Below are 11,799 nucleotides of genomic sequence, written 5' to 3' on the forward strand. Positions count from 1 at the left end.
TATATATGTGTGTGTGTGGGGGGGGAGGTGGGGGTACAATATATTAATACATACATATATATATAAATATATATATATATAGCTTATATCTACACAACTAGTACACGGTAGATTCATGCACATTCAGCAACGCGTATCATCACTACATGTTCGACCAAAAAACTCACCTTCACACTATAATCATGAGTATAGGATGGGACAAGCTCGCGTTTGGTGAGCACTTTGACCATCTCCGTATTGACCATTGCATTCTGTGCAAGTACCCGCACAGGCGTGGCATTGAAGTTCTTTCTTTGCACAGCTAACCATTCTAAGGTAATGGACCCAGTCGCAGTATCTTGTGTCATTGTGTTCAGACGGTGTTCAAATATACAGTGACAACAAGGGTAATGTGAGTGTGAGTGTGAGTGTTTGTGTGTTTGTGTGTGTCAGATATAGAGGAGAACCGAACTTTTCCGGTTCATAGACAAACTTAAATCGATGGAGAGTACAGACTACAGACTACAGTCTGACCAGAGGTCCAGAAGTTGTGTGATGATGAGATGATGATTTTATAGAAGACCATACAAAATACATACATACGTTGTGATGATTGTATTGTGTGCGCGAGACATCAAACAATGCTGAGCAAAAATAGAAAACAACAAACAGTGACTCAGTGAGTAAATAGTGTGTCTTGTCAGGGAGTCAGTACTTCAAACTTTCTGATTGGATATCATCGGCCAATTGGAAAGTCGTGACTACCAGAATTAACTCCATATATTTGGTTAAAAAAGAAAACGTATGTGTGTATGTAGGACAACGTACATAGAGGCTACATATGTATATATGTATATATTTCCTCCTCACGAAGATATACACACCATATAAATTGTTAGTCTCGAACACATTCAAAAGGTGAACACTGATGATAAATTCTTGTCTCTAATCCTCTAAAAACGGACTTCATAGCATTCACTATGTGAATAAATACGTTACACGGAGGTACATATCTGACACATTCCGTTGCAGGCAAATCGCAAAATATATTGGAATGAGCAATGTGCCGAATCTTGATGTAAGAGCTGATGACTGAATTCGCATCTTATTTTTCAATGAAAGATAAGAACAAAGTGTGTAAAAGCACACGATTCACACACATACTACGCACTCTCAGTATTAACATACAAGACTAACCTCCAACAAACAATCGGCGACTTCGATGTTGAAATCTCGAATAATGGTTTGGTAGTACCTTGCCCAATAAAAGGAGGTAAATTCAATAGAACGAAAGCATATAATCCGCACAGAAGACTCGTGTTGAAACTATGCATATAATCTTTTTAGCCGTGATAATTATACGATTGTTCAAAGCTAAACGAGCCAAGTGCATCTAATCTGGTTTCAAGGCTATCATTCTGGTTTAAAGGTTTTATATACTACACAGTCTCTATCGTGTTCATCTCGCGCACTGTACATAAGTCCTCGCTGAAAGTTCACAGATGTATCCCAATGGATTAATAATTTCTTATGATAACTTCGTAATGCAACGTCATGTTTATTTTGATAGCACAGAGCTCTCCCAAGGCATCTTGATGTTCTTATTCACCTTTCCCCGATAGGAATTGTATACTCTTGGTCGGTCGTATGTACAGGGTTAGAATTACTAATAATCCCGCATTCTTATTCGCATTAGAGCGGATCATATGTATGTTAAAGCGGTGTACGCTCCTATATCAATTTAAGCGCTTTAGAAGAGATCAGCACGCATCAAAGCAACCCAAGCTTCCGCGAAGACCTCCTTAAACCACTTCTCGTCTGCGGCAAACTCAGAGACAATCTCCTTGAGTTCAGGCACGTTAATCAGTACCATATCCCAGTCTGTCATGTGTGTGCCCTCGATCTTCACACCCTCACTATCTTCGGCAATGTACACGTGCTCGTTCTGCTCACTCTGCACCCAAGTGCTGTTGAGCAACAGTTGGTAGTACTCATTCGTAAAGTGGGACGGATCGGTATCGTACGAACCCAACAACCCTATCCGTTTCATCTGCGAGTTGCTGCGCGGTCGGCCCATCAGCGCTACAAACTGGTCCGGTGTGAGGCCCATAACGTCCATACTATCACGCACAGCCACAGTTGCATTGACGTAGTAGTCACGCAGCTCAACACTCTCGTAGTGCTCGCCACTAACGGCATCCGAGCGTACGGCGCTGTGGCAAGAGAGAATAGAAATAGAAACAAAGAATCAGAGTCCCATTCACGACATGGAGGACAGGACAAGACAAGACATGATATTACAATTGTACGTGACAGCTTAGTTGACAGTTAATGAGCAACGAGCGAACGGCTGAGCCTGTTTAACTGAAACGTCCAAAGGCAACCACCGTCTACGTGGAATAAAATACGGCAGATTCTCTACTCAAGTAACTATGGCAACAGTGTATAAATAATAACGATCAGATTCAGAAGACTTACTTGAAGTCCATGGGTTCCCCTCCAGCCTCAACTAGAGCCACCTCACCAGCCAGAACAATCAGGTCGGCCCAGCTCATATCCGGGTAGTCAGCGTGTACTGAGCCTAGGAACTCCAACACCTTGTCCATGCCCACGTTCTCCGGCCAATCCTTTTGTGGTACAAACCGGATAGCAGCACCCTGGTAAAAGGACAGTAGTGTTATACTAAAAGGACAGTAATGTTATACATAAGCAGTATTCTGAAATAAACAACATCGAATATCGGGCACAGGAGATACTCCACATGTAGCTTATAGTCCTAACAAAAACCAAATAAGAATCTCAAGCAAAGCATGTGAACAAACCGTGATTGAACTTACATTGCAGCCTCCTTTGTAGTCTGTGATTCTGAACGTAGAGGCACACTGATATGCCAAATGCACCAGAAGTGCGCCGTAGTAGGGCTTGCCCTCAGTGTCTTTATCGCCCTCCAAGATCTCCGTCTCAGCACGCAATAGCTTGGCAATACGTCCTTTGATCGCGGGTACATCGACGGTCGCGCTGGATGGCTCGGGTAGGGGGTTCTGGAAGGGCTGGGCGGGTGGAATGTCCTCACCATGGCAACGCTCACGTGGTCCCATATCCCTGGTCACGAGTTTGTACCACGCGTATTTAAAGTCGTTGTCCAGGGCCTCCTTGTCGGTGGCATACTTCCTTACCAGCGCCAAATAAGATTCGTCGTGTAATAGTGCAACGTCCGTAGTGAACATCTATGCGAACAAATATGAATGTAGGTAAAAATCGGTTACTTGATGGCTTAGGAGGGTATATATAACTGATCTACTGCAGGAGATACAACGCGAGTGGGCACTAAAGTGAACACGCAAATCTTTCAAAGGGCTAATATGAACGCGATCAACAGACTCGACTACTGGTATGTTATAATAAAAATACGATACGATATTAAAAATACGATATGACTAAAGCTATAAAAATTATATTTACCTGAATATGAACACTGTCATCGCTGGGCTTGAATTGGTACCGACCACCGGGGCCCTTAAACTTGACCCAGTCGTATTTCAGTAGATTAGTGAAGTACTCCTGATCCCATTGAGTAGGTGTAGTAGTCCATGGACCTTCTAGTCCACTGGTTACCGTGTTGTTACCCTTGCCCTTCATCTCTCCCTCTCCACAAGGGGGGTCTTCACAAGCACCGTGCGCCTTACCATAGGTATGGCCGCCACCAATTAGCACGACTGTTTCACTATCGTTCATGCCCATGCGGCCGAAAGAGTCACGTATGGCGTGTACGCTCTTCTCGGGATCTGGCTCATCCATAACACCTACTCGCATGAAAGGAAGGCATAACATTGAGAAGCAGAACATATCGACACCCACATATGTCAGTCCGGACTGTTATTAGCACTAACGCAATATTCTTGAGTTAGTAATAACAACGCCTGCAGTGCACAAGGTGCAGTAGCCTGTAAGTAGCACACAGCTAAGTTGCACACACCTTCGGGATTGACGTAGATGAGCCCGATCTTTGTCTGTCCGAGTGGTGTTTCGCATTTGCCATTAACGGGACAAGGCTTAATAGCTTCTTGTATCGTAGATGGTCCCAACGGAAGACTGTTGGTACCATCGGCATCATCCATACGGCCTCCGCAAAATCCTGATCGTATTCGAAATACCGATATTACACTCGTTGAGAATAGGAAACGACACGCCAAAGCGACAGGCAATACCAACGAACAAAACAAGAACACGCGATGCCTATAAAGCACAAGCGAACGCCGAGCTTAAATAAATACCTAAAGGATTTCATCACCTACAAATCCCACATCGACTAACCTAGAACTGGTCCACCCATATCCTCGATGGCGACATTTCCGGTCAATACAAGCAAATCCGCCCAGGAAAGATCATCACCGTATTTTTCTTTAATCGGTTCCAAAATGATGCGCGAATTGTCTAGATTGCCATTATCTTCCCATTCCAGTTCGGGTGCAAAGCGTGGTCGAGCGCCATCGCTGTGTGCAAACCCAGATTCAGTGTTTGAATTGATACTACAACATCTGATATGATTAAATACTGCTTCAATACGCCCAATCCGGCGATTGTGCATAACATAGATCTTCGTATGGCAATTTGATACTCAATACGTATGCAAAATGTTGCAGGAAACAATGTCCAACACGACAGCGATGTTCATGTGGTGTTGTATTCAAAATAAATGCCATGTACAAATGCACTTACCAACCACCTCGACCGTCACTCTTCCTGTATGTACCAGCACAATGCCATGCGCCTCTGATCATCAATCCTCCATAGTGTCCGTAATCCGCAGGCCATTCTTCTCGAGGAGTCTTCAATGCTTTCCTGATATCCTCTTTCACTTCTGAAAAAATTTCCATACCCCTAAAAATGCGAATGTTCAAGCAGTAAGTGAGAAACTAACTACCATAAAACAACTCAGAAGGTTCGTTCACGTTTAATACTGCATATGGGAATCCTTGGTCCGGATCCTCAAAATACAAAACAGAACTATCCAGACTCTGGGAAACTGGGATCTCATGCAGCAACATGCGAAGACTTCGTGACTACGAACTAACAGGCAAGACATCCATGAATGATTCAATGTCCGTAGCACATAGAATTCTGTCATAATTCTTACTTGTAGGTACGCGGCGACTCCAAGCTCTCAAAAGCCGAGTTCTCCAGACGAATTGTATCGCGCCTCTTCATAGCATCCATATGTGGGCATTGTGCGCATGCAAATGCGATGACACTCGCAAAGAATGCAACCTGGCTTAACTTCGTCATTGTGCAAATGTGCGCGGTTCGTCTTGTATATATTTCATGTACATACAATTAATGTGGAGATTATCTTTGCGTACTTTCCTTTTCCATACATGTACAACTCGCCGGACTGACACATAGTCTCGAAATATCATCTTCTCGTCACACGTGAATGTTGGAGACTATGTAAATATGAATGTTTTTTTTAACGCAATGAAGGCCTGAGATTGTACGGTCATGAGCGCATTCACAATTTCACATACATTGGACATGCTAGAGAGAGTGACGAGTGATGCGATGATGCCACTTTGAACTTCAGAAATTAACAACGAAAAGTTACCTGAAGCTGTAGACCAGTAAAAATATCTGGATTGGAACTCCTGGCATATTTCTTTTTTATTATTTCTTTTTATTTTATTTTTGTTTAAAAAAGTAGTAATGAAATGTATTTGTTTGTATCATTTTTATCTTCATGTATGCATTTTCATTTTTCGATCCCCTGTGATGTCTCACACTTCTTGTGAAGTCTCATGTCTTTTCTAGTACAAGAAGTCTGAAGAATGAACAACGGTAAATATGAAATCTATATTGAAAGCACAGCTTCTATTTACTTTGATCCAAAACAACCTAAAATAAATTCGTGAACTGGTGTCCAGATGTCCATATTTGTATACGTGTTCCGTTCTCACTTCTCCGTTCCCACTTCTCATTCTCACGCCTCTGTAAACTACTTGTGCACAAATAAAGAAATCCTCCATTTGCTTCGTGAGGTTCTATTCTCACTGTGCTAAGCCGCAAAATATTTGGAATCGAAAGACACTATTTCGTAGATTGAACATAGATTGTGCAAACTTCTCGTTATAAGTGTAAATGTAAGTTCGTTCGTGAAAACTTTTAAACTTTCATCGAAGTCTTATCGCAAAATATGTGCATCATCAGTAGCGCGATAGTTTAAGTAGTTTATTCGCATTTTGTATGTAATCTGTGTATGATCAGTTTGCCAACAATAGTCGCTTTGAACGATTTGTCAATTGTCAACAAACTAAATCTCAAGAATGCAATCCGCACTGTGGTTGATCATGTCATTTTGACTCGTCTTATATGTTTGATTCGAATGTCTCAGTGTTATGCATCTACCTTGATCATTTGCTAGTTCAAGTACAATGATGGGTTGCGTATGGGTAGTACGATCTTAGGTTCCGAATACTATTCAGAGAGACGCCAAACGTCATACTCTCCAAAGTCCCTAGTTTCATGTGCTGAGTTTACATCGTCCTCTCTGACTGTAATTGGGACACTAATCTTACTGTGCTATGTAGTAGTGATACAAGAACATGGAGTACCTGAGAATATGGTAGGTACTTAGGACTTTGTAAATAACACGACGCGCCACAATGATACAGGAGAAAGTAGAAGAATTAAATTTAGTCGCTCAGCAAGTTAAGCAACCTGCAGGCTGCAGCCCCTGCACGCTTATGTTTCGCACAGCACCGTGTGGAGTCTGTGGACAGTAATAAACTGCAGCGCATCAACGCAAAGCCTGCATAGGAAATAGAAAGAAATGTGTTCCGTGTTCCAATTTCCAAACAACTCTAATAAAAAAATCAGGAATTTTTAAACTTTTGTAGCTAGCGAATCGCATTGATTTTTATTCTGCATTCCTTTCTAAAACCGTAAATATTTACTTATTTTCAATGTTATGAATTTTTTGAATTTTGTTTAAGCAGTGCTTGTACATACGTACTTGCTAAGCTCATTACGTTCTGGGGGTACGGGATAAAGGTTTAACGTAAACGCATATTTATTCTATTTTAAAACGTTATAACGGCTATAAGCGTACCCAAGTTCTTTTTATAGGACTGGTACGTATGGTGAAATCTGTACACAGTTACTTAATTAGACCCGCAAGGTGCACCTATGGGCATACCCAGGACCATATATGGAATAAAAGTTGAACGTAAACGTATAATTATTCGATTTATAAAAGTTTATAACGGAAAACGGTTTGAGGTTAGCCGTACGCTGTTTTTTTTTACGTCTGTTGTATTTATGAACTTGTATTTATAATGATAGTGATAACTGATGAGTCTATGACTGATTGACTGGACTCAGACTCAGGACTCAGGACTCAGGACTTGAGGAGTAGTCGAGACTCGAGACTCGAGAGGACTTTCAGAAGTCCCAAATCCGGAAGGCCAGTAAATACTGAATAGTAAATAGGCCACAGCCCGCCAGTCCCCAGGACCCCAAGTCCCCAAGTCCCCAATCCCCATTCGGCCACTCGTCACAGTCGTCAGAGTTCAGAGTTCAGACCCAGTGGGCCTCTGGGCCGAACTCCAGTCGTGGACCACTCACCGCCCACCGGTCTATCGGTCTATCCCGTCTTTTTTACAAGTATTTTTTTAATGGTGATCACTCTATGAGTCTATGTAGTAGAGACTACTAGAGAGACCTAAGGGTGTAAAATTGTAAATACGATGTATAGTCTTATTTATTTTCTAAACTGTCAACTGGTATCTGTACGGCGGTTCGCATTCTTCACGGACGGACCTGGAGTTCTGGGCTGAGTCTCTGTTGCTCGCACTGATAAAAGTGAATAATAAAATCAAAAACGACACCGTAGCCCGTGCCCCATAGTGATAGAGGGCAGCAACTACTAACTGGCAAGGGCACCGGCATAGTCCATTTAAACTCCCAGCTGTCGTCCTTCCGAATTCCGATAGAAAAATGTATATATTTCTAAAAAAAAGTAACAAAAAACGGTTTTACAAAGTCTACATAGTCTATAGAGAACATAGAATAGAGAGAGGCATTAAGGAGCTATTTATATAAATATATTTAGGTGGATCAGCCCATTTACGAATAATCACTATGAAATGAATTTCCAAACTACTGCGAGAGTCGCACGCATTGATCACTCCCTTCCAGGATTTGGTGAGTGCGTTGCAATCCTGTATAGTGATAAAAAAAGATCTAGTGCAACAAGCAATCAAGGCGAGAATCTCTCAGTAGAAGTTCCCTCTTCTGCATTCCCGCCCCAAACACCGAAAGACCAAGTGGATGGTGTGTTAAAGGCCATAGACGATTGCAGTGATGAGCTCAAGGATCTTCACTCGGCCATTCGAAAAGGACTAGGGGCGCAACAGGGTATAGAAGCAGCACAGCAAGCTGGACGAATTGGCCTTCATTTCATTCCTGGTGGTCCGGCCATCACCCTAGGCGCCGGCGTTGCCCTGTTTGGTACTGGTTCAGCCTCTAAAGCAATCGCAGATAAACTAGCTATCACAAGCAAGCTGGAAGAAACGGGCCAGAATATCGGCCGTGTGCTAATGACTGCGAACAAAGATGCTTTGGAACGCGCCCGGCAGAACGATGACAGTACATTCCTTCAACTTTCATACTTTGAGCAACCTGTGAGTTTGAATGATGTACAAGCGGCTGGGCTTATGTTGCAGCTCAATCCCGGAGCCACAAGCGAGCTGAGAAAGAAGATTTTGTCTAAAGCAATGGATGACGTTAAGAATAATGCTGAACAAGCTGAAAACCGATTTCCTGTGGCATCGATGATCAACAAACAATCCGAACACGCTGTGTGCCCAGATATGCCAGACTACAACCCTCCGGTGTATCAAGAAGAACCTCTTCCGCCTGTCTTTGAGGTGAAGAAACGAGATGGACAAGTCAAACCTGTAGGCACTATCTTACTGACGGCTAAAAATGCGATATTCAAAGTACCTATAGCTATGATCAAACATTCAAAGGCGCATAAAGCTGCCAAGGCCAACACTGAACATGGCATGCCAGCTCTGGGTGATTTTGTGATCCGTCGTGGCCTTATGCTAACCAGAACCCAGACTACAAAAGTGGACAACAAACTACAATCAACTCTGATCATGTTACCTCCGGTGTGGGACTCGTGGAACCCTAATTGTCAAGATCTGCCCATGCTCTTGGCTCCGCCTGTACTCAACTCACGCAACAATCCTGAACTAATGAAAACTCTGGGCGCATCCCTAGACGGATTTGTGCACAAGGGTGAGTATGACTTCGCCCATGGTACTGGACGGTTGCAGCCAGACACTCAGTCAAGCTCCTATGTGCCTATACGCTTACTGCCCGAGTGCGAACGGGAAAACCCCGACCTTGCTAAGAAGTGTGCAGTCTGTAGTAAAGATTTCGGTATTGTATTGTCCAAACATAACTGTCGTGCGTGCGGCAAAGTGGTTTGTGATCTGTGTTCTAAAAATAGAGTTGCTCTGGAAGGCGTGCCTTCTCGGGTGTGCAACTCCTGCATAGTTACATCGGGTACGATCGACCCAGCTATGGGATTGGAAGCACCGATGCCAAGTGTCCAGAGTGAAGGCAGGCGTGGGCGCCGTGGTAGAAATCAGCAACCGCAGACTACCGGGGGTAGGAGATAGGTGTACGAATATGTATATTTCCTATCACACAACTATAAGGTATCAATGACCGTATAACATGAAGTAAGCTACTGATTTTCAATTGATTAGTGACGAGCTGTACTCTCGTAGAGGTGTTACAAGCTATCTTCGTTTATACGTCAAATATACAGTCAACTATCTTTCGCAATATCACAAGTATAAATAAAAGTATAGTAATTATAAAAGCCATGGAATTATTATGTATCTCGGCAAAATCAATCGCACTCTACTAGGGAAAAACAAATAGCCCCCGTAGTTTGAATGTTACAGTACATCAGAAATCCAACTTCAATATGTACGCTAATAAATATGATGTTGTCATGGAAGCTAAAACACTGGTTTGTTTTGTACGAGCGACTGGCCTAAGAAATTGAGACATTTGACAGGTCAACTTCCGTATCAAGTAATTACTCCTGATGTATCAACCAATGAGCCACACACATTGAATATCGATGTTTCAAGCGCAGCTGAATATAGGCACCACGTCATCACCACTACCTTTTTCAGTCATCGAGATCTCAACGCTGTTGAAGAATAAGACCTTTCGAGCGAAATATACGGTTTATTCTTTACATATTGATACCTGTTGCAGACAGGCAATTTGCCAAACGAAAAGAGGATCCCTCAACAACTATCCGCAACCATCCTAACCTAGTTCGGACTTGAAATCAATAGTTGTAGACTGTATTTATGTTCACATACCCCATAGTATGAACGGCATATTTTATTATATAATATATAGGAGTGTGTCAATTTTGTTTTGTTTTGACTGACGACTATGTATGACTATGTGCATATTTATTTAGCGCATTTTTATAGATTACATCCGCTCGGTGATCGGTTAGCCGCTGTCCATTTCTGTCCGGTACGGAGCGTTTTCAACTTCAAGGCCTAATAATAAATATCACCATTTTTTAGGGCCGTTTTTAGGATTTTTTTAATCGGATAGTTATTATTAAAAACATACAACTTTTATAAAATCAGGATGAAGTGTGACGACTTTGGTACAGGCGATTAGAAACATACGAACGTATTTTAAATGAAAGGAAATTTAAATATTTGTATTTATTGTAAATAATTTAAATAAAATACACACTTGTAAATAAATAAATATGTATGGAAGTTGGAACTCACAGTCTCACAGTTCAAACTTTTTTTTTTAAAACTTTGAACTTATTAGAAGTCTGGCCAGTCAATGGTCAATAGTCAAGGCATCATCATTTTTCAAAACAAAACACATAAAAATAATAAAGTGTATAAATCCCCGCCTCCCTCCATCGGTCATTGGATAAAACACCGGGGATGCTGTGTATTTAGTACTACGTATAAGTGAAGTAAAATACGGATGGATATACATATTTACAAGCGTGAATTGTCGATGAAGTCCCTAACATTATAGCATACAGATAAAGGTTCTATCTGCTGACTGGAAATCGTCCATAGTGACAAAACATTCTGCAGGACTATCTCGGTCGTTTGAACGTAAAAATAGTAGTCACAAAGAGCGTCCAAACAGAACATTCACAATGTTTAAGCGAGGTATGTGGACAGCACTATGGCACATTCACGTCGTGCTTCCTAAGTTGATGATTGAGTTATTTTCTTTCTGATTCATTCGTCGTTTCATACGGTACCTATATCGCACTGCAGTGCTGGCCAGCATGTCTAAAGCTCCTGGCACTAGCGATATGCATAACATAGCAAGCCGTTGTAGTGTGCCTCTTGTATATGGTGTTGCAAGTTCTGATATATTCGTTTGCTATTTTTTCCTAGCAGGTAAGTCGAAACCGGCTGGGAAACAGCCCATCTTCTCAGGTAAGATGATATTAACCTTACAATGCTCTCATTCACGGAAATGGTGTTTTCTTGCACTCAAAGGCACAATGATAGTATTTTTACCAACATGTTTTCAAGTCTATATATGTATTGACATGCGTTTCTACCTACAGATGCGGAGTTGATGTCTATGATCCGCACGAGCTATAAACCCTCCGTGCCAAAGTCTCTCAATAAAACAACAAGTATGTAGATAGCATTTATCGATTTTTTCGCGATTGTGTGCCTCAACATCTTGTTATATATATATATATATCTATGTATGTAAGTATGTATGTGT

General features: G+C 41.9%; 3 protein-coding genes across 4 annotated transcripts in view; 1 reads left to right on the forward strand and 2 right to left on the reverse strand.

The window, feature by feature from the left end:
• SARC_03048 (hypothetical protein) overlaps nucleotides 1-347 on the reverse strand; it is a gene marked incomplete at both ends in the record, with an annotated part of 6,655 nt that extends 6,308 nt beyond the window's left edge. Inside the window, one exon of the mRNA XM_014303162.1 lies at nucleotides 168-347. Within this exon, the coding sequence (XP_014158637.1) occupies nucleotides 168-347 (180 nt within the window). The remainder of the gene's footprint in view (nucleotides 1-167) is intronic.
• Nucleotides 348-1,396: 1,049 nt separating this feature from the next.
• Nucleotides 1,397-5,400, reverse strand: SARC_03049. Of its 2 annotated transcripts, XM_014303164.1 has the most exons (8): nucleotides 5,117-5,400; nucleotides 4,699-4,860; nucleotides 4,294-4,472; nucleotides 3,956-4,114; nucleotides 3,442-3,782; nucleotides 2,817-3,206; nucleotides 2,458-2,636; nucleotides 1,397-2,192 (listed from the first exon to the last, which is right to left on the reverse strand). In XM_014303164.1, exons 1-8 carry the CDS (start codon nucleotides 5,263-5,265, stop codon nucleotides 1,730-1,732), a joined length of 2,022 nt encoding a protein of 673 aa, XP_014158639.1. In that variant the 5' UTR covers nucleotides 5,266-5,400; the 3' UTR covers nucleotides 1,397-1,729. The 2 variants fall into 2 exon arrangements, with proteins under 2 accessions (XP_014158639.1, XP_014158638.1); XM_014303163.1 differs by having other exon boundaries at nucleotides 2,458-3,206.
• Nucleotides 5,401-8,117: 2,717 nt separating this feature from the next.
• Nucleotides 8,118-9,662, forward strand: SARC_03050 (hypothetical protein; the record flags this gene model as incomplete). The annotated part of the gene is made up of 1 exon (XM_014303165.1): nucleotides 8,118-9,662. The coding sequence occupies one exon, from the start codon at nucleotides 8,118-8,120 to the stop codon at nucleotides 9,660-9,662; it is 1,545 nt and encodes a 514-aa protein (XP_014158640.1).
• Between the last annotated feature and the right edge of the window lie 2,137 nt (nucleotides 9,663-11,799).

This window comes from Sphaeroforma arctica (genome assembly GCF_001186125.1).
Source record: "Sphaeroforma arctica JP610 unplaced genomic scaffold supercont1.148, whole genome shotgun sequence".
NCBI classification, from domain to species: Eukaryota; class Ichthyosporea; order Ichthyophonida; genus Sphaeroforma; species Sphaeroforma arctica.

Bases quoted from the DNA above. Each gene is read 5' to 3' on its own strand.
- SARC_03049 (XM_014303164.1), bottom strand. From the start codon at position 5,265: ATGACGAAGTTAAGCCAGGTTGCATTCTTTGCGAGTGTCATCGCATTT. The intron at 4,115-4,293 runs GTTAGTCGATGT...GAATACGATCAG, and splicing joins TATGGGTGGACCAGTTCTAG to GATTTTGCGGAGGCCGTATG. The intron at 2,637-2,816 runs GTAAGTTCAATC...TCCTTTTACCAG, and splicing joins ACTACAAAGGAGGCTGCAAT to GGTGCTGCTATCCGGTTTGT.